The sequence below is a fragment of the Echeneis naucrates genome, chromosome 5 (assembly GCF_900963305.1).
Source record: "Echeneis naucrates chromosome 5, fEcheNa1.1, whole genome shotgun sequence".
Lineage (NCBI taxonomy): Eukaryota > Metazoa > Chordata > Actinopteri > Carangiformes > Echeneidae > Echeneis > Echeneis naucrates.
Window position 1 is genome coordinate 18,494,634 of NC_042515.1, and position 22,852 is coordinate 18,517,485.

Consider the following 22,852-nt stretch of genomic DNA (forward strand, 5'->3'; position numbering starts at 1 on the left):
GAGTATTATTATGTACAGTTTGGACAGGTTCTCAAAGGCCAAGATGAAGAGAGGAAAGTGAGGTACAGGAGGCAATGGTGTACAGGCAACATCTGGACAGAGATCCCCACTATAGGGGCTGCACTCAGCAGTTTGAGAGGTGTCTCCAGGGCCAGACCAGTGAATTGCATCTGCACAGTATCTGCTGGAATTTTACTGGCCTGAGGTGAAGTCTCTGTTTTTTCCGAATTCTTTCAAGTTGCCTCAGATAAGATAACCTGTCTGTTTGCAAGAAAAAAGGCTAATGGCTCTCCCTGGTCACTGCACACTACCTGAGAGATATACAGAGGAATTTAAGCCTCTCAGATCTCTGCCAGTATAATCTCTCCGATTCTTGTAACCTCTTGTAATTACACCCAAACGCACATCGATATCCGCTGTCTGAAGTCGAAAGATGTTTTCCCTCCTCATGTGATGCTGATGTCAGGATGTTATTTTAGTTAAAAACACTGCTCAGAGTGCATTGCTAAAAACTATGCCACCTGATAATTCATATTAAATACAAAGTGAACTTTAGCCCTGGAGTGACCTTTTCACATTCAATAAACCTCCTTAAAATTACATTATCATCATCAGTATCATTTGGGGTGTATTTAATAAACACGAGTGTGGTTGTCATGGAAGCAAGACCTGGCTTTTCCCTGTAGTGTGTGATCATGGCAGCTGACTGCAGTACGCCACAGTTAACGAGAAAAAAGAAGAGTTCATGAGCCTGCACTCTCCTCTCTCCCATCCAGCTTGACACGGATCTGCAGCTGCAGTGTAGCAGCTGGAGAGATGCAGACGGCGCAGCCTGAACACTGTGCTTGGCTGCAAATACAGCAAAACCTCAGAAGTAAACCGAAATTGGAAGTGTGAAGGTGGTGCAGGCCACTGTAGGCACAGTGTGGAGTTCCACATCCGGACTAAAGGCTGGATGAATTTACATTGCTGCAAACTGGCCCATAGCTTATTAAATCCCAGTTGTGACTAACGCGACTGGCAATGTCTGACTAAGTAATACATTCAAAATAAAATGATAATAATAAAAAAAAAAAAAAAAACAAAGTTACAAGAATTCCTTGGTAGAACACAGTGTAGTACAGACTGGAAGCACCTGTGCAGGTGCAGAAATCTCAATGGAAGTGATGGCAAAAAAATAAATAAAAAAAAAAAACAAAACAAAACAAAAAAAAGAACCACAGATTGGAGACACCTCACGGATTATAAACAATGGAACTGCAGGCCATCAAAGCTATACACATGGCAAAAACACATGAGCTGTTGCATAACCACAGTGAAATTGCAAATGGCAAATATCCAAAATGGAAGGCACATCCTGGCGAAAAAGTCTGGTAAATGGCAGATGTGCGGTGTTTGCTACTGACAACAAAACAGTTAAATTACAATAAAAAAATAAATGCAGAGTACAATAAATAAGGCCTTTTTTTCCTAATATGTACAGTACTTACAGCACACTAATTTACAATATAAACACATGGTACTAAAAGAGGTCATGTGAAGGATGGATTTAAGTTTTAAGTTGTCAGGAGCACCAAAGAGGAGGGATGTGTAGACACAATGAGCACCTGAAGAAGACTGATGAGATGAATGGGACCATATGCTGAAAAAAAAAGAAGACACCAGTTTGGTTACTCTTAAAAGGCTCAGAGATCTCACCATTAATTATGAGAAATACCTCAAATCTACTTGGCTGCTAACTAGAGAGACCCACTTGGGTCATTTTTAACCACTCAGGGCAAATCAGCAGGAAGCAAAGCCCATAATTGAGACTAACGTAACAAACATTTTCCCATCTAGCACCTACATCGTTTAAACAGAAAGTGTGCATATTCCTACGAGCCAAAAAGTGAGGTGTGATCCAACGCATCAGAAAGTGATTTCAAAAACCATGTCTGAAGGCAATGGTGCAGTATTTCACTGTTTTCATTTCAGGACACATTATCAAGGGAGCAGCCCATATGCGCCTACATCGGTGGGTGCACAATGCACACTGTGTCTGTGCCTTTTTTACACAAGCTCAGAGCTCAAATGGGCTTCAGATGTGCGAATAAAATGAGTTTGAACATTTCAGTGCAGTCAGAGCCTTCTTTGTGGCATATCAAGTGTTATGTACAAATATAATAATAATGTATACAAATGTGGACTTGGAATTATACTAACACACCTTATATGTATACAGCACTTACAGGTGTAACCGTAAATCTTCATTTATTCCTGATTTTACAGTAGTGGTGCAAACTGTCCTTTGTGACAATTAAAAGTATAATAACTGCCAGCGTTAGTGCCATCCTTTAAAAGGCAGTTTTTTTTATTATTGCATGAAACGCCTGGTGCCACTTAACTGTACCCTTAACTTGCCATCTAGCTGTAGAAGATGGTTCCACAGCAACTTAGAAATGGTGATTAATTGTGATCAATCCACAGCTACCCTGTGATTAATCAGATTAAAAATTTGAATTGTTTGGCAGCCATAGAAACAATACAAGCAGACATTTAGTTAATTTGGGTGTTCTTAACAGGAGGGTCTTATTTGCAGTTACAGCAGGTGCTACTCACATGTTTTGAATGCTGCTTATGGGGAGAAACTCTTGTCTGAATTTGAATTACAGATTGTTCCTTTTGTGTTTATTAGAAGTGCACTATGGTTTATTTATATATTGCAAACCTGTTGGATGGAACTGGGTCTATTCCAGTGTTACAGGCAGACTCGAGCCAGAGGATGGTGTACATTTACCACAGTAGCCTCCACATATTCCTGACACTCTGCTGCCATCCTATGGACACAAGAGGAATAAAATGAGTTACATGCAACTGGTGGCCTCAGCAAATATTGGTATTAATAAAATAGAGGGTCCACAGCTTATTTGTTTTGGCAGTGTCTTGTGATGAAGATACCTTATGTGTGTATTTTGTACAAATGTGATCCATAAAATACAGGTCAGAATTAAAGGCTGTATAAAGGAGAAAAAAAAGCAGCAAACAGCATAGGACTCGGGGGTGCCAATTTAAGTGGCAGAGTGGCTTTGGCACCACTAGGATAACTTTTTCTTTTTAAAAAGTCAGACTAAGGCAAGGACCTCTGGGCGAGTTGTCATCAGGTAATCGCTCTATTTAACAAGCAGCGAAATCCAAGCTAGTTAATCACCAGCACTTCACTGGCACAATTTGCATGCAGCATTTCTGGGGTTTAATACCGACATCTAGAAACAAAAAAGAAGTAGCATCAGACAAGCAGAACAAAAGCTCTATCCTACAACATGAGAGTCACAGCGTGCAGTGAGTGGTTCGTCTGACCTCAGCCCACCGTCACAACCTGGCTTCATTTCAACTGCCTGGAGTGCCCAGAATGGGCCAGCTGGATAAGGATATCAGACTTTCAACGCTTTTTGCCATTTTCCCTGACTCCTGTTTTACCCTTGCCAAAAAGCACTTCCCAGCTTTATCTCCATTTCAAAAACAGAGAGTGGGTAAAGGGGAGGGCACTGCAGAGAGCAGCTGCCCAATAAAGGTCTGTTCTCAGAAACTTTATGAGGAGAAGTAGAGCTCGGAGTACAGAACGCACTTGGGAATATGCCCACTTAGAGGTCTGGAACAAAGAAGACATGCAGAGTGGGCAAAGAGTGGAGGGAAGAATTTGATATAAGAGTAATGGGAAGAATGAAGTTGCCAGAGATTATTAATTAATGCCAAAAACTGTGCATTAGTTTTAATCTCTATGACACTATGTTATTATCGAAGTGCCCAGTACCTCAGCAAACATTATCATTGCTCGGTAGTTAAGATCATTCTTTCATGTTTTTGGATAGTTTTTTTGAAACCCACATCCACAGGCTTAAGATTTGCTGTTATTGTTATTATCTGAGTTTTTCTCAGAGATATACACTCATTGCTTGCTAGTACCTGTGATTTTCGTACATCAGCCACTGCATAGTTTCCCTGAGAGATCCACGTGGTGTCCTCAGCCACCTTAAGACCTGTGCCTGAGAGGTTGATCCTGAAACGACCCTAGATGAAAAAGGAAAAAGCCAGAGAGAAGAAATGTAGAAAGAAAATCAATGTATTTAAAGATGCATTACAGATGGCATACTCAGTTCTTTGATCGGGAAATTTTGCACCTGATTTACAATGAGCAGTAGAAGGACATACTGTAAAGCACTAAAGATCTTGGGCAGGGGAATAAAGCCAATTCAGATATTTTCTTCAGAGTGTAGATGGTACTAAAAGCAGTGAGTCTGCTCCAAGAGCCTGGCATTGTGCATTTCTGTTCAATGGTATGTCTAACACACTTAAAAGAACCAGGCCAACATTAATGTGATTGTATGAATTCCTGCTATGATAGGTCAGCAGTCTGCTATAAAAAGATTCATGTCATAAAATTGGCAGCTGTTGTCGTTCTCACCTGTGGACAATGGGCGGCGCTGTAGCAGTCTCCTGCTGTGGCAAATGGAACACTTTTGCCTTCTTGGGTGGAAGCAAACTGCCAGTCTGTAGCTAATGAAACCAAACAAAAAGTCACTATAGCTATTATGGACACCAGAATTTCTATTTTGGAATTTGTTGCTATAAGACTTGATAGGATTGTGTGTAAGGTTGGCTCACTTCTGCAAGAATGACCATGTCAGTTAACTTATATTAAGTCTGCCTTTAGTTTTAGGGCCAGTCTAATGATACTATCAGTGTAATTCCATCTATTTAGGGAAATTTCACCTCATCCCCCCAAGCCTTGTAATTGTGCAATCTTCAAGACATCTTGATCCCATTAACCCTTTTGAGCACAGACATAATTAAACGGCAAAGAACATTCTCACTAGAGTGTAAAGTTAATAATGGCACAACACGATGTTGCAAGTATGTGCTGTGCACATCTTTCTGCTGTTTGTGTGCGTTTTGGTCTCTTACTGATGATATTCATCTTGTTAATGTCCAACCGGACTTTGAAGAAAGTAGTGATGCCAGCAGTGGTGTAGTCTCTCCGACAGTCACAGTCTTCTTTTCGGGAGCCATTGGCTGGGCACTGGGTTGGGTCATTTAGCCTGAAGGACGCAAAACAACACACACATGCACACACACACACACATAATTTAACTTTACACTTTGATGGAATTTCTTCATTTCGAGACAGCAAAAGCTGCAGAGTCACTTGGATTTTTGTGATGAAAGAGGCTGTTCTCATTGTTATCGGGTAAGCTGTTTACCTGAAGCCAAAGATCTCAGAAAAATTCTCTCCTTCTCCCATTATCAAGGTGATGTACTCTTGTGGACTTTCTGTCTGCATTCCTGCGCAGTAGACCTGAGGAAAAACAGGCAGAGGTGGGAAACCAGATGAAAGTGGAGTGGGAAAATGAGGCAGAGGAAAAGGGATGGCAGAAAAGAAAACTGGCCAAAGTAGATAGCGAGTGTACATTAAGAAAGACAGGGCAATTATTTAGTAAATAAGGACGTGAGGAGAAAGAGCAGAGCAAAAGTGTTTTGAATGACAACCCCCAACAACTACAAAGCCAGTGAATAAATATACAAAAAGGTCATGGTTCTTCAAAGTAACTTTAACAGTAGTTTAAGGATTTTCACTGACTTTCACTGCTACATCAATTTGCAGCCTTGTACCGAGAACACCTCAACACAACACAGGCAAATGAAGATGAATAAAGTCTTCCCTCTATAATGCAGACAGTCACCAACAGTGCGGCAAGTCATTTCAAATGTCAAGAGGCAAGGAGCGAAGACCTTTCTGATCTTTCTTCAAGGCTGCTTGGTACAATTTTTATATTAAATATTTTTTGCGGCCTCATAAAAGCTGGTTTGTGCTGTAAGGCTGCCTTACCTTCAGTGCTTTTCCCTGAATATTGAGGAAGTGTTCACTGTCTGGGAGGGGGCCTTTTGTGCGCTGGACCTCCTGACAGCTGGAAGGCAAATGGCCTTGGAGACCAAGAAAAAGCACAAATAAATACATGAGTGTTTCACAAAGAATATTCAGCACAGAGGAGGCTACACCTGGACACGCATAATGACACATGCACGCACAAATTTCACCGGTTAAGTTGAGTGTGGCAAATCGACGCATTGAATCAAAGAAAACGAAAAGCCACTCACTCTTTGATGTCCCATCTTACTGTAGGGAAGCAAATACCCTAGGCAGTAAATCTTTGATGTTTGCGTCAAATTGTAAATATTTCACTCGAGGCCTAAACTCTAAACATGACTGGATCAAGTTGAGCAGAATCTAATGGTGGAATTTGAGATGCAGTCAGCTGGCCTACGCGTAACCGTTGTAGCTCTGTCCTCTGGTAGAGAGCAGCGGTTTTCTTGCAGTACTCACAGCTTGGATTTCTGCAGACTTGTCTGGCTTCTGGCTTGGCGTCGAGAGAACACCTATTACTTTCCTGACCATGTGCTGACACACACTGCACCGACCTCTCCATTACTCCATCATCACAGCTCACTGAACACTGGAGGGGGTGTAGAGAAAATGACCGTGAAAATAAAGCTTGTGAATGACAGTCTGTCAGCAGTTTGCACTTTCAAAGTGAATGCAAATTTCAAGAAATTTTACATCTGTGTATATTTTTGTGATTTGAAGACTCATTTGGTTTTGACCCAGGCTGATTTTAATACTCAGCAATATATCTAATTTAGGCAAAACCATGAAACCTCATGTGCAAAAAGGCTGCGTGTAAATGAATAAAGTTGAATTTCACAGTTGTGCCTTATTAAAGACTGTCATATTTCAGCGACTACATTATACCAATCTAAGTTTGGATAATTATGAAAAGTAGTTCAACCTTGTAATTTGACTCAAAAACAGGTGAAGATTGAAATTTGCATGCACTAATATTTTGATAAATCAGAATTCAAAGAAGCATGAATTCAACTACTAAATAAGCAATCCGATTTAGGAAACTGAAAAAACAAACCTACGTGTCCCATCCTGACATAATTCTGATAGACTACTGGACACAAACTCACTCACTCACCGATCCCCACATCCCAACCCTCCACTCCTGCGGCACTGGGCATGGCTTCAGATTACAGGGCATATAGCTCTCTGGAGGGGTCCCGGGGCAGTTGGACAAAGACTGATGGCCATACTCATAGTTGTCAATCTCCACATGCACCTCACTGCAGGAGATCAGACGCTGGCGGTAGCCCTGACCACAGCTGGCTGAACACTGGGGGAGAGAATAAATCACTGGCATGAATGCTATTCTCCGCAGGAAACGGGGGCAATTTCTGTCAGTTCTGTATCTCTGGATTTAAAGGTGGTGATTTTCATCAATAGCATTTTTGAAGAATAAAGTTGTGTGTTTTCAGTGCGAACTTATATTACACAAACAGTTAAGATCTCAAAGCCTTTATAGTAACAAGAAGTAAACACTGCCTCTTTGGCTCTCACCTCAGTCCATTCTCCTGTGATCCAGATGAATTCACAGGCATGGATGTTGCAGGTTTCTAAGTCTGGAGGTCTGATTTGGTTCACACAATACATCTCATGGAATTCCTGCTGGTTGTGGTCCACACAGTGCAAGGTTCGTTGTCTGTGGCCTGATCCACATGACTTGCTACACTGTGGTGGAAACAAGGCGAAGAAAGGTGTTTTACACTGATGCCAAGTCATAGCCAAAGTCATAATCAAGGTGCCAAAAATTCAGAAGAAATAACCCTATATCAACAGCAAGAGTGTGAGAAATTTCACCCACATGGTGCCGCAGAGGAATGATGTCAGAACAGAAAATGAGATAAGAGCTTGTTGTAAAATCTGAGCTGAGAACAGGGCCAACACTGACAAGAGATTAATGTGCCTGATGAAAGAGTGAATATACTGTATACACACTACATTTGCTCCACAGAGCCTCTCAGGGAAGGGGCCCAGCAATCTGGGCCTTGGTCTCATTACTTTGTCACTAAGAAGAGTTTATGGGTCAGAAGGTTCATAACAACAATCAACAATGATGCCTGTAAAAAAACGTGGCTCTGTTTTGAAGTCATTTTGGATGGACTGGAAACTACGTTGACCCGTTGACATGGACTGCAAATGAGGGCTTCTCTTCATATATATATATATATATATATTTATACCTAAGAGGTAAAAAACAGCTCTTAGGCCAGAGGGTTTGATGTAAAGGATTAGTTCAATATAATCCTCCTTTTCAAGTAGGAATATAAAAGACATATGCATAGGAAGCAGGGAGAAACAGCTAATTCCACAAAGGCCAAATATTATTCCAGTGTGTAACCTCTGAAGCCACAACAGCTTGTTTTCATATAAGGTGTCAGTGCAGCATGAATGGATTTATTTTGCAAAAAGTAGAATTATTCCATTAAAAGCTGTAGCAAAAGGATTTAGGATGGACCACGTGTGGGATTTTGTCAGGCTGCTGACTAACTGAATGTGTTGAGCTTTTAAAATCTTGTTACAATGAAGGAGCCATTTTTTAAACGAGACATGTCTTTGGACCTTACGTATATACAGATCTATGAGGTAACAACAGTTAGGACAGTCAACTTTCTAGTATTACAAATTATGGACTGAACATCGCAGGAAGGGCTCAGTGAGGCTTTTACTTGCGTCAGAAACACTGTGTGTTATGACTACAGCTTCTGCCAGCTGGTCTTCATCACTCTTAATGCACTGAAGACTGTCAAACAACTCAAACCAGGAAGCAGTGGTATTAGTTGTGCTTTGCCGTTGTACAGTCAAGGAATGGGGCCGCACTGCCTGCTGGGAATTCAAGTTCAAGTATGGTGGTATGCAAAGGAATTGGTAAAATACTTAACAGGTAAGTTATGCCTGCAACAACAGGCTAGGCAATGAGAAGTCAGTTTAAGTGCGTCAAACACCCAGGCATGGTAATTCCTGCCAGGTGAACTGCTGCAATTACCTCCAGCTGTTAATTCGGACACCCAGTAAGGGGAGCAGCAAACGCTCCTACGGACTAATTAGACTCTCCTTTCAGAGAAGACACTTCATGCTGATCAGTGACCCAGATTCACAACATCACTTGAACATGGTCAAGAAGAAGCCCCCTGCTGCAGCTGCCTGTTTTAATAATCCAAACACTCCACAAGAATCTGTAGCCTCTGGCCTACAGTAAATTACTGAATATTATACAGCAGGAATGCACCCGCTAAATACAGTCCAGTTATGACTGGAACCTTATATTTAGCAACAACTTTGAAAGCATAATTTGAAGTCAGAGCAGACAATACATAGATAATTATATTAAAACTGACAACTGGCTGACCTTTTTACTATTCTCACATGTAAATAACAAAGAGGTCCGCACAAATTTGGTTTCCTCTTAGTTTATCAACAATGTTAAGTGTCTGCCACCAACAAACCAACTCTTGGGAATTGACAGTAAAAAGCATATCTGCTTCATGCGTTGCATGTGATTTGATCAGAGTTAAATTCATATTGCCCTGGAGATGTGGGCAAATAGCTCAACACATGGGATCAATGTTTAGAATAAATCCTCACTGGTTCAAGGGCAAAAAGAATAAAATCTTTCAGTAATTCAGACACATCTCTGAGTCCTTAAGCAAAATTACCAAAACAGGCCACACTTGGCCAAACTAGAAAATGTGAGTCAACCTCCTTCATTAAGATTTTGGGGTGTTCTTTATTCTGAATTTCAAATACAAAACAACATGTTATTTAGGCTAGTTTAGATAATTTACATTTATTCCTTACTTTACATTTCCTGTTTCCAAAACTGTAAGTTATTCCATAAGTTTTGGGACCAGGATTATTCCTCTTACCAACAGAGCTTTGTTAGGAGAAAATGAAAAAGAAAAAAGGAAAGAAAAGGAGGAGGGGGGGGGGGGGGGGGGGGGGGTGCCTGATCATCTGATGTTGATCAGGGGCAGCGCCACCTCTCCTCCCCTTCGGCCTCCTGACGGCAGAGCCTCAGACTGAGGCTTCAGCTCATTGACCAGAAATGACAACAGCGAACAAACTGAGCCTGGACCAGGATTGGGTTCAGACGGGACCCCCCTTACACCCCCCCCCCCAGCTCACCGCCTGCCAGTCTCCTTCTCTCCACCGGTACCGGGAGGGACAGTTGGCCACCCGGCAGCTCTGGCTGGACGCTGGTCTGGAGCGCTGGGGACAGCCGCTCTCTGTTGAGCTTCGCCGGTCTCCCACCTGGCAGGACACCTCTCGCTGCTGGACGCCGTCTCCACATGATGCTGAGCACTGAGAGTAGGTAGGAGGTGATTGTTGTTGTTTATTTTTATTATTGTTGCAGTCCCACAGTCCAACTTTAACTTTATTTCCCACTTTGGGAGCTTTTTTTCCATTCACCACTGTGATTTAATGCAGTCTGATGATATGATAGTCTGATAACATTTATTTAATAGAATATATGAACATTTGTTTTATCTCACCATTGACACATTGATGTGCTTATCTCGCTGCTATGGAAGAAAATGTTTTGTATACATGTAAATGTTTGTTTCTCTGCTTTTACCTTAAAGTATTAGGCTTCCTTACTAGACATTTACCTCTTTAAAAATAAAATCTAATAAATAACTTAAGTGCACATCATTAAGGAACCAAATCACCTTCCATGTTTTCAATTTGTTTTGATTTAGAATGAACTATCTTATGAAGAAATATCAAGCTGGTGCCCAGGAAGGCAGAGAGGAGACAGATTTCTCAGCGTGTGTTGCAGTGATATTATTAATCAAAGTGGCTTTTCAGCTGTAGTATAAAGACATTTCTGGAGAACAAAAACAAAAGAGAGATGGTAGGAAAACGTTTTATCTTGTGACAGCACCATTAAAGATAGAACCAGAGGATATGACTATGGTGCATGCCTTTGCTTTTCACTTTTAAAATATTGTGTTACTGTGTTATTATTGTATCATGAATGACATTTTGCAGCAACTTATCTCTATCTTTTCAGATGCAGCTGATGAATGCTGGCGCTCCACATGACAAGCAAATGGCGTAGTATATACATAAAGAATGGCTATTGTAAATAGAGTTTAAGTCCATGTTTGTGTGTGTACATGAGTGAGAGTAAGACCACCATCAAAGAGCAGGAAATGATAAATGGATCCAGATGATTGTTCATCAGTGAAATCACATGACAGCAATGAAACCACACTTTAGGATCTCCACCTTGATCTAAACACACAATAATCTCTTACATGAATTTACAACATGAGCATGTACTTTGTATGTGTCCATGTTTCACTATATATTATCTGAAGCTGAAAACATCGGCAGTTGAACCACCGGTCAGCCTGTTGACATGGGAAGTCGTGCTGTACTTCGCTAAGCGCGGTGCTTCGAGTTTAAGTTTCTCCTGGCTTGAGTCCTGCCATTACAGCTGTTTTGCGCAAAACACACATCCTCTCTGACATATGGAGGGCATGTGTGGCTCTGCACTTGGACTCGTGGACAGTGACGTGGTTTCAGAAAAAAAAAAAAGAAAAAAGAGAAAGGTAGAGGGAGAGAGAAAGAAAAACAGGGCGACAGTGAGTAAAAGGAGGTAAAGGAAGGGGGAATAAACACCAGGCAGACTCTCTGGAAGCCCAGGTGCACTTTGTGAGTGGCAGTGATGACGTTAGTGAGACAACACCAACATGTGGTCTCTAGTAAGGAGGCAGAGGATCGAGAGAAATAACGTGAGCAGGTAGGGGGCTTGATAGAAAGAGGAAAAGAGCAATAGGGAGAGGAAGGATAAAAGGGACAGAAAAGGGGTGGCCAGAGGAAATGAAAATATAGAGATGAGAGGATTAGATTTACATTGGCTGAATCTCAGGGTCATACAGGGGTGCACGTCCCTCCTGCTGTCCTATTTACTGTAGTGTGCATGTAATCACAGCATTAAAACTAATCTACCTTAGACCCCTGTGCTTGTGCTGCAACCTCACAACGCCCCATGTGATGTGTAAAAGCAGCCTGCCTTAGTTAGTGGCCTGGCATGGTGCAGTACAGCCGGGCTGAGCTGCAGATGTTTTCACACATATGCATGTACTTGCCTGCAAGCTGATAAGCATTAAAGTGGAATGAGAGCAAAAAAAAAAAAAAATTGACTACAAGTCTGGCAGCGTGAGAACGAGTATGGAAGAGGAGTGTTTTATAGCAGGCTCCGAGAGTCCTACCTCTCCCCAGTTGCCAGTTTTCCACTTGGGGCAGCGTACACCTCGGCAGCGCCTCTGCTTGCTGGGTTTGGGAGACAGCTGCTGGCAGTTTTCCTCTGGGACTGGGCGGCCTGATCCAGTCACACAGCTCACCTTACGGGATTTGATGCCTCTTCCACAGGAGGCTGAGCACTACAAGATATCAGAGGAAACAAACGGTTAACCAGAAAGGTATGTTCTGTGTAAAAACATATTCATTGGGTGGATTCCTAACGCACATGTTTCTGTTAAATGTCAAGGTATTTGACACTAAAAAGAAATTGTTAACAGGGCTGCAGTAATTAAAAACAAATAAGGTGTGCCAACCACTCTGTGGATCAAAAATATGAATACACGCAAGCAAATTAGGCCTATTTCCACGTGGACAGCTGGTCCAATGGCAAAGCGTGTCCCACCAACCCGGTAGCACTTTGATGCACCTCCGGGTTCACAGAGTTACTGAACATCTAACTCAATGTGACAGGCAGACACACACACACACATCAGCATTACACAAGGGAATGGAGAGGGGCTGGACTGCGCTCGGAAAATCAAAGGGGGCGTTGCAAGTGGGGATGGATGGGAAGCGACAGGCCCAGAGTTGAATGAGTACGTGGCTCAGCGTGTGGTGCTGTCCTGACCAGCAAGGGACTGTACTGGACAGGAACATAAAATGACCTCTCACCTCATTCGGGGAAGAGGACGGGTAGAAGGGGCTCATGAAAGGAGTGTCTATTAAAAATGGTTATTCCCCTTTTGAAACACAAGCACCTTTCGCATTCCAATTTGGTCTGTTGTACATTCAAATTATGTGTTGTTATGTGAGTATTATGTTACTCTGTCAGTCAGAAAGACAAAAAAATGAATGGAGCATTGCTTTTGCCAATAAAATAAACAATATTCCTTGTATCAATGAAGTGTGACTCTTGTATGAATATCGGTGAACTTACATTTTAATAAAAATTCCTTATGCCTTTTCGATGACAACTAGGATAGCACTTCCAGGATGAGTTGTGACACATGAGTGTCAGACTGATTTCATGGCTGTAATCAGTCACTGATAATGTCAAAATATCAAGCATTGCCACTGACTAACAACAGATTTTAGTTTTCTTATGTTAGAATGGGACATGAAGACAATATAAGCGAAAATGTTTGCTCTAGGTCAACTGTGGAGAGTGAGTGTGCCAGAAAAGATTTAAATAATTGAAGGAAAACATTTACAGCTAAGGCAGCCTTCTGCTCAAATGTCAGGTCATTCCTCAGAAGGTTCATATGTTTTTACTAGGACTTTCTTGCTGTTGTATTGTGCTGAAAGGGCCTCAGAATACCTTGGGAATCAGTACAAAAGGCCAAATTAAAACATCATGTGTTTTAACAGTACATGACCCCCCCCACACACACACACACACACCCCTGTGCAGGGTTCATTAACTATGCCCACAAGTTCTCTGGGATTCTGTAATTATCCAGAGGAGTGCACCAATCAAAACATCACTGCTTGCACACACTTGACCTTAAATTTCCGACTTCATCATTGTGTCCTGAAAAGTCACTATCAATTTATTGCTGTCAAATAATGCTGGACGCAACATAGGCAATGTCAATCACCAACTGAAATGAATTCTGCATGTGCTTCATGATTGCTATCCTTAAGAGTTTTAAGAACAAAAATGTGTCATTCAAATACAACTCTGATTCCAAAAATCCAGAGAAGTAAAGTTCTGGCCTTCACTATTTGAAATTAACTCTAAAAACACCACTTTCCATTGTTAGCACATCATCAGTGAATCCTACTGAACTTTTCAGTTTGTTTTTTCTCCCCTTCCAAAATTTCCCAGACGTCTGGTTGTCCTGATGAGATGGACTAGGAAGGGGCCCCTCCCCAGATCAAACAGGACCTTTGACCCACCAATACACCACTGCATTGTCCTGCTTAAAGCCCCCCTTATTTGAGTCACTGTCACTGGCCCCTACATCGGTACATTGTCATCAACCCGCATGAGACCAGAGTAGAGGGGCCCGACAGAAAGGGGCAAAGGGCGCTGGCAACTTCGTAGACAAGCACGTGTCACCAGGCGTCCCAGAAAAAGCCACTGGGGTAGGCATTAAGGGTGAGCAAACACGGTAGATGAGATTGGCGGTATACTGAGGCATTGTTGCCCAGGACAAAGATTTACCTTGAAGGAAAGAGCTTTGAAATTCTGACACGGACGGTAAAAGCAGGGTCAGTCAAAGGGGTCAACAGAGGCCCTGACCAAATGAAATAACAAAGATATTGCTCAGTGATTTGTGCATTTTCATTCAGGAAAAACAGCCTATTGAAAAGACTGGCGGGGAGGAATGGGTTCAAAGCTATTTGCCAGGCCTCTCATTTTTAAATTTAGTGTCAGTCAGTCAGAGTTACAACACTAAATAATATAGGACATTTCCTCTTCCGCAAACACACTGTAATTACCATAAAGCTAAAATTGGTGATCTTGAATTAAACATTTCAGTGTAGGATGAGTGTTGGTACTTGTTATTCCAGTATTCTTTTTTTCATGAAACCCTGATGGCAGTTTTCCTTTTCTTGTCCTATTTTTTTGTCTTTTTGTTTGTTTTGTTTTCTGGGACAAGGGCCTGGACAAGGTTTTGCTCAAATAAGAATGAAAAAAGCCTTCGGTGGTACCTCTACTTCACTTTAATCGTAACCTTTTCTTGGAAATGAACAGAAATCCAACAAATCCATAAAAAATTAAATATTGACATAACATTATAATGAAGTAACAATAAATACAAGTAATTACATAAATATACAGAAATCTTGAAACACAGACTAATACTGCCATTTGTGAATAAGAGACATACAATATACTTATTTCAAGAGCCTGTTGATATGAAGTCCAAGCCATACTGCTATTTGCATCAAGAGGTTGACCATAAGCACTTAAACTGCTAAGACTGAAAAGTTAAACTAGTACTGGGATGTGCAATGTTAATCCTACTTTCATTGGATCTACCTAGATTTCATTGTATGCTGCCTGACAGTCAAACATGTGGAAGTCATTATAAGTGATAGCTCTCATTAGTAAATGATGTATGGTAAAAATGTTCTCACTGCTGTGTTAACAGGCCCTTAAAATAAGGTGTGATGTCAGTACAGACATTTATGACCAGGAAGAGTCAACTGGGTGGGCTGCAGCTAAAAGATGCCCCTAACCACAGATTCTGGATCAGTTATCACTGTCCTCATTAGAATGGTAAGCAGCAAGTGGGTGGCAAGATGACACACACCCTGGATCTGTGTTTAGGGCCACCAACTGCACTGGACAGCCTCAACAATTCTTGCTTATTCTTAGCCAGCCAAAATCCCCCCAGTGCAAGGGATAGAAAGATACGGCAGGGGGGCAATCATAACAGAGACTGAGGTAGACACATTAGGTTGGCTCAGAGTAAGAGCTCTGGATACAAAACACTGTTAACTTCCCCTGTGGTCACAGGTGTCACGTGTTAAAGTATGACATTTTAAAAGCCCATTCTCTTCAAGGTCAAGCAAGTTGTTTGATGGACATTCAAAGACAATTCAACACTTTGCATTTAGCTGATCATTCTGCTAACTGCGCATGGAAAGATATAAAACACACAGAAACGGCAGCATATAAATGCAATGTGCCCCAATAAACACCTAACCGACCTAAAAAATGTGATGGTTTATTAGGATTTCTTATATCTCCCTTGTTTGGCCAAAGCACCAATGTAGTGTAGATTATCATAGTTTAATGGCTAGTTGAGTTGTGTTTTGTTCCAAGTGAGGTATTGTTGAGCATAGCATATTTAGCAACTCCAAGTACTTACTGTACAAAGCAAACATTAACTAACACAATATAAATACACTCATATCAAGCACCTTTGGAGCAGAGAGCTTTAAACCTATTTGGCCACACTAAGAAATCTGGGTCAAAACCCTCTGCCAAACTGGAATACAATGGCTATTAGTTCTAATTATCACAAACTTTGTGAGACACTTTATTTTACAGTGCTAGTTGAGCTGCTGTTTGCTGGTGTTTACTACTGATACTGGACGTTTCAAGAACTTTGTAGCCAGCATTTTCATGCTTCAATATCAATTTCCGTTTTGGGAAAACGCCACTGCTGGTTTCATAACAGAGGGTAAATGCATAAACTGTAAAATAAAGTGTCTAAATAAAATTAGTAACTTCTCTATAAAACAACATGTGCCTTTAGACAAATTGAATTCTTGATACAATAGCCATTTCAAAGATGTATATAAAGTACAAAGATGTATTTATAGCACACAGCCCATATACAGTCCAATGTAAGTTGGTGTGTTTATGTTCATAACAGAACACCAAACTATATGTTAGCTATATTGTAATTATATTGTAGCACCACATATTTAGAGATTATGGGCCATTCTTTGGATAATATAAGAACAAGGCATCGCACTGTATATTCCTGATATACAAAAACATTCATCAGCATTTGCATATGAACAACGATTGGCTAAATGTGCGAATACAAAGGGCTAAGACACAAAATAAATCACTTTTTAAAGTTAATGCTATATACAAAAGATAAAAAGCAAAAATATCTTAATAAATTATCTTTAAAAACAATATTTTACAAAAACTAACTTTGATTGTGATACAAAGTGATCCTGAATTTTTCAAATACTAGTACAAGGCTCATCAACTGTTTCATGGTAACTACAACTGACAAAAGAAATTTCTTATGGTCACAGCTGTCACTGAAGCATTTTGTAATGTTGTACTTTTTAGCACATTGCAAGGGAGCGCATCTTTGCCATTCAAGTGCAACAAAATTTGACTCTCCAAATGTCTTGAGGAAACGATGACCAATCACAGGCACCAGAGAGGGTGCAGGAAGGGGAAGTGAGGGGAGGGAGGTTAAAATGTTAAAAGTAGAGAAGTTGGGTGTGTTTTCTGCAGTGCAAAAGCACTGTGGGCATCATGCCACTTTAAGACTGTTCAGATCTGTTCAGAGTAACACTACAGGTATCTGAAAAACTGTGAGGCTGAAAAACAAGATATAGAGTATTTTTTATGAGCGTACCGAGCTCCATGGGTCTGTGCTCCAGTGGGGACTAGACGGGCATGGCTGAGTATTGCACTGCTCACGATCTGGTGGCTTGTCATGGATCTCGCAGCTCAGATCATTGAAACGCTCGCCATTTGGACGCTGACACACCACCAGCCTAGTCTTTATCCCACCTCCACATGGCTTTGTGCACTGAAGACAGCGAGAGAGGTTGCATTTTACAAATAAGTACGACTGACAGGCCTTTTGTATTGTCCAGAAAAAACATTAAAACAGAGGTCTTAGCTGATTTCTAATTGATATCCACTGAGCAACGACTCCATCTCTCAAACAAGTTATTAAAATGCAAATGGTGATGATGTTTGTCTTACACGACAAGAGCAATAGTGAACTGTATTCGCTCGTGGGATAAAGTGATGTCTTACCTCGCCCCAGTTTCCATAGATCCACTGTGGACATGGCCCTGACTCACAGGATCGTTGCTCATTGGGCCGGCTACGATCCTCACAGCTGTTGGCCGGGTAGCCGTTCTCATCCTGGCACACTACCACACGCCGCTGGAAACCTCCTGCACATGTGCTGGAGCACTGTTGTTATGGAGAGAGTGCCCATTGTCAAAATATGGTTCTCACAAACAAATTGCCTGTGTATATGTGTAAATCAATATTAGAGATGCAGACGATATTTAAATTTTTATCTAGACATGGTGACCTGTAGGAATAGAGAAGTAAAGCCCTAAACTGAAAACTGGTTAAATACACACAGTATACAGTGGATACATGTAAACATTCAGTCAACAATAGTCGAGGCGACATACGTCAAATGTCAAACAACGTTTGTAGCTATATTAAAACACATATCCTCAGGACGGAGGAAGGAAGAGACCTCAGAAATAGCTTTGATTACTTCCCACAAAGATTTAAAGGTCAAAGTTATTTTTGCACAGACTTTATCACTAAGTTGTTTTTGAAAAACAATACACAGAAAGAAATCCATGGGAGGCAGGGGGGACTGCAGATTACATCATTAAGATCTTGTCTTAAAAATGGTCCAGATCACTGAGCTTCACTTCATATCAAAGTCAGCATCACCTCACACAAAACAAACTTTTGGAAGGAAATCACTGGTTTACAAACTCCCATAAAGAATTTCTGGACTTTGTAGTTTACATTAATGCTTCATCTAAGCCAAGCTCCTACAACAGAAAGGACATAGAGAAGCTCTGTGCTTTCATGTTAGGTATGATTGCTTGAAGGACTTCAACTTTTTGGGAACACTATGTAGCACAAAGACTGAAAGACTGAAATTAACATTATTGTTATCCCGTGATTGTTTCATCTGTTAGCAAAACTACCCAACTACTGACATAATATTTACCATTCAGACATGAAGAAGATATTAGTGAAAGTGTTGAGATTTCTCACCGCGCCCCAGGGTCCGGTCCGCCATTGGTGGGATTGGCTACGGGGTAGGTTGTTCCTGCCGCTGGCATTTGGTGAGGACGGTAAAGGTCGGGACTCACTGGAGCGGGACGGGCATTGAGACATAGCACAGTCCTGCTCTGTTGTAGGACGATCGTCTGGGTCACACTCACTAGCATTCACTTCTTGGTCACTGATGACGCACAGTACCTGCCGCGTTGTCTTCCCCTGGCCACAGGTTACTGAGCACTGAAAACATGCATACAGTAACAAGACATCAATATAACTGCATGCAAATGCCTATCCACATGGAAACAAACATACCTTTTATCTTATTCTATCTTAAAATACTCTCTATTCCTTTCTTTGTCTCTGTGTACTTCATCTCTTTGAAATAAACTGATTTTCTGATTTTGAAACTCAATTGAGAAACCTTCCCACAGCTTTCTGAGGGCCAAAACCAGAGACAAACATCAGAAATATGTTAACTAAACACAGATGAAACCTAATGCCATTTCAAGGAAAGCACTCCTCTCTTCAGCTCATCTTTTTGTCCATTTGTTTTATGGACAAAAACGACGACATCCACATCCTTAATGGGTTCCTACATACGCTGAAAGCAAGCTTAACTTGGTGTTGAGGATTCCAATACAGCTTTCATTCCATTTATACGTGGTATGCAGCTAATTGCCATAGATTTAGTACTCCTTAAAGGACAAAAGTACCCTAACCCCTTTCAAGGGAAAAAAAAACATAAGGCAGACCTTTCAACTGATGCAAGTGGTATCACCCTCAGCTATGTCTTGCAAGATGATCTATTATGCTTATGCAACAGCTGTCTACTCTCAAACCAAGCCTGGGATTACACTGCCCAGAGGTTTACACTGCCCTGTCACAATGTTATGGATTTCACACAATTATAAATACTATAAGAAGGTTTTACGTATAAAGTTGGTGTACACAATGCAGCACCAAATAAAGCTGTAGACAACATACTGTAGCATGTACAGGCCATAAGAAACATAACAAAGACCTGTCATTTTAGAGTGTCCTGACACTTTAAGCCAAAATAACTATTTTGCTGTGGATTACTAAATTGCGTGTACATGTGTGTGCGTATGATAGGCATCTGAAATATGTTTTGGCCTTGGCATTAACTATTTCCTTTCTCTGGATCAATGAGCGCCTTTGGATTGGTGGTATATGCTTGCATGCATGTGTGTTTTTGTGTGTATGGTGACCAGACCTGCAGTCTGGTTGTACTGTATCACCAAGACTGTGATGAGAAACATCTGTAAACAAAACTGCAGCCCCTCACTGCAGCCCCTTCCATCTCCAACCCCCAGAGAAGTGTGCCTCACTCCAGTTCTTTCTCTGGCTCTCAACCACACAAACACACACATCTGTATTTCTATGTTGTAACTCCTTTCCCAAACCTTGAACCATGCCTAGACTCAGCCTTGACCTTCAAACTGTTGACTGGAGTTAGGAGGACTGGATTAAATATCCTCACTATATTGAAATGTCCTCATAACAAAGATTAAAAAAAGAAAAACACTTATTTACACAACCATAGAAAGACATGTAGTGCCTTATTCCAATCCTCCTCCAAACCATGCCTTCGAACAGCCACCATGACCACACATGCCGGCTCAAACAGACATCTACAGTGTACTCAGTGTGTGCCAGAAGAAAACAGTCATACCAGTATAATGAGATGCGGGTCTGAGGGGAAATAGGTCATGGGTCTGAGCTTATAGACATCTAGCATTACAGTTTTCAGTAAATGCATGATAATGAGTGGTTTTCTTACCACTGTCCATTCCAGCACTTTCCACTGTCCGCAGGCCACTGCTGAGCACACCTCTCTGGCAGGGGGCTTTGGCAGATGGGCACACGCCGACTCTTCGGCCACACCACCCTGGTTGTCACGGCAGCTCACATAACGCATCCGTGTCCCTTTGCCACAGCTGGCTGTGCACTGATGTGCAAATTAGTGAGGTTAAAAAGCTGCAAAACACCAAAAACACTAATGGAGTGAAGATATGACAGGGAAACTAACCTGAGTCCAAGAACCAAACCGCCATTGGGTTTTGTGGCCCTGGTGGGACGGGACTTTAGTTCCTGGGGGAACAGGGTGGCTGCTGGGACACTGAGCCAGTTCACAGTCCTGTGGAAGGGAGGACACATACACCCGTTCATGCAGTGATTAACAAAATGAATATACTGTAACAACATCTGTCCCTGACCACAAAATACCATGAATATCAGAGATAGCTGCTCTGACATGGGACAGTCATCAACAACTTAAACTATATTCCTTCAGCTCTACGTTTGAGAGCAGTTTCCCATCAACCCTTTCTCCCCACCTTACCAAAACAACATTAACAGGGTCCGCCCTGTCAGTTCAAACTATGGATTGTGGCAGTAAGCCACTCAGCATAAAGCCCTGATCCCTGTCATAACAGGTCATAGTGGAGTGGTATTCAGGGCTCCAATGCCCATGCTGGCGTGGTTGCAAACCCCACCCCTAATCCACCCCCTTGTCCCTCACCTTCCGCCCTTAACTCTTTTCCCCCCCATGCCCTCTTGTGCCCTCTGACCCTAAGTCCCTAGGGATGAAGACCTTAATCAGGTCACACAGGATCTGAGCAGGCTCCACATTCCACACTCCTCCACCAAACAGAAACAAACAGGCCTCATGGCAGCACTTAAAGTAGCTCAACGCACACACCATACAAGTCAAAATTTTAATGTTGAAACAGATTGTACATCACAGATTGTGTGAGTTTGTGTGTAAGCACATGTACTGCAGATTTAGAACTTCTAAAAATAACACAATAAGCCCCAGCAGTGTTCATAATACTTTTTCCAGGGTGTGTGAGGAAGTATGGAGTAAAGCATCTCTCTCCTTGTACTTAGACAGGCCTCCATCCATCTCTGCCCTGTGTTTACTAAGCCTTGCCTGGTGGCTGGTGGTGGTGGGACAAGCAGCCTGGTGGCCCACTTCATGGCTGGCTGGTTAGAATCACAACGAGGTGGGGCGACTGCTTCAGGGTCACTGGCTCTGCCGGCCCAGGCACCGGAATTAAGAGTCGCTTCAACTAAAAGGGGGCCTCATCCTGAGTCTGCATGCTCAGCCCTCTGAAATGGGTTTATGCCTCGTGCTGACCAAACAAAACTCTCATTCAACTCAAAATAGGTTTCTTTGGTTTTTCTGTGCTTCTTTGTGTTCACAAGGAAAACTTAGCTAATGTACAAAAAGATTTAGGCAAATGATAGCACAAGTAAACCTGAGCCAGTAAAACATTGCACTGCATTACTAGTGGGTAAAGGAGACAAGGCCAAATATTTAAAACTGTAGCTTGAGAACACAGATAAAGTAAAAATAATTATGACTTTTATAAACTGATGTTTTGAATTTGGGAAATGGGCAAGATTTAAACTAAAAGTAAACATGACTTCTGCCCAATTTGAAGAGTTGAAGTTCATGATGATAGAGCAAAAATCTGTAAGGTCATTCAGTGATATTTGGGCTTTGAGGGATAAAGTTGCTTGTCTCTATGTGAGTTTGCTGATTCTGGCATAACCTTTCCCTCTGTCTTTCCGACTAGACCAGACTAGATCAGACAGCACAGCTTTATTGACACCAGGTGCAATTGAGATGTTTGTTAATCTGGACCTGCCTCGATGAACCTGGACGCTTTGATCTCTTCTTACGGTCTGAATCAGTCCCTTAAAGAGAAAAGATGTATAGAAGGGGTAGGGATGACTGTCTCCTTACCTGGGTGTCAGTGGGTCGGGTGGCAGCATTACATTCAGTGTCATCCATGACAGCACCATAAGAGCCAACCACACACTTGACTGCTCGCATCTGGTAACCTGGCCCACACGAGGTAGTGCACTAGGTTCAAAGAAGGGAAAAAAATTTGTGGTGTGGAACATTAGCAACAGTGATTCAAAGAGCAACTCTACAAAAAGGCATGGCATTCAAGTAAAACACAGACAGCTCATGTGAGCCTTCAAAGCAAAGTCCAGACAGCAAACTGTGCACCAAGCTGCCACTGTCCTGACACAAAATTTGAAGATTCAAGTTCCAAGCAGATGTGAGTCTCAAAAGTGACATTCACAAGGAGCCCTCACTCATATACATTGCATTGTCCTTTTTCCACTGTAGCCAAGTCAGAGGGCACTACCGC

General features: G+C 41.8%; 1 protein-coding gene across 1 annotated transcript in view; it reads right to left on the reverse strand.

Moving 5' to 3' along the window:
* Positions 1–1,222: 1,222 nt before the first annotated feature.
* Positions 1,223–22,852, reverse strand: part of adamts9 (ADAM metallopeptidase with thrombospondin type 1 motif, 9) — a 38,043-nt gene continuing 16,413 nt past the window's right edge. Inside the window, exons 23-40 of the mRNA XM_029502222.1 lie at positions 22,438–22,557; positions 20,716–20,823; positions 20,467–20,634; positions 18,657–18,902; positions 17,658–17,819; positions 17,248–17,424; positions 12,154–12,324; positions 10,058–10,234; positions 7,433–7,603; positions 7,014–7,208; positions 6,359–6,488; positions 5,864–5,958; positions 5,238–5,332; positions 4,942–5,075; positions 4,442–4,533; positions 3,943–4,047; positions 2,708–2,816; positions 1,223–1,642 (exon numbers count right to left, since the gene is read on the reverse strand). Of these exons, the coding sequence (XP_029358082.1) occupies positions 2,727–2,816; positions 3,943–4,047; positions 4,442–4,533; positions 4,942–5,075; positions 5,238–5,332; positions 5,864–5,958; positions 6,359–6,488; positions 7,014–7,208; positions 7,433–7,603; positions 10,058–10,234; positions 12,154–12,324; positions 17,248–17,424; positions 17,658–17,819; positions 18,657–18,902; positions 20,467–20,634; positions 20,716–20,823; positions 22,438–22,557 (2,436 nt within the window). The 3' untranslated portion in view covers positions 1,223–1,642; positions 2,708–2,726. The remainder of the gene's footprint in view (positions 1,643–2,707; positions 2,817–3,942; positions 4,048–4,441; positions 4,534–4,941; positions 5,076–5,237; positions 5,333–5,863; positions 5,959–6,358; positions 6,489–7,013; positions 7,209–7,432; positions 7,604–10,057; positions 10,235–12,153; positions 12,325–17,247; positions 17,425–17,657; positions 17,820–18,656; positions 18,903–20,466; positions 20,635–20,715; positions 20,824–22,437; positions 22,558–22,852) is intronic.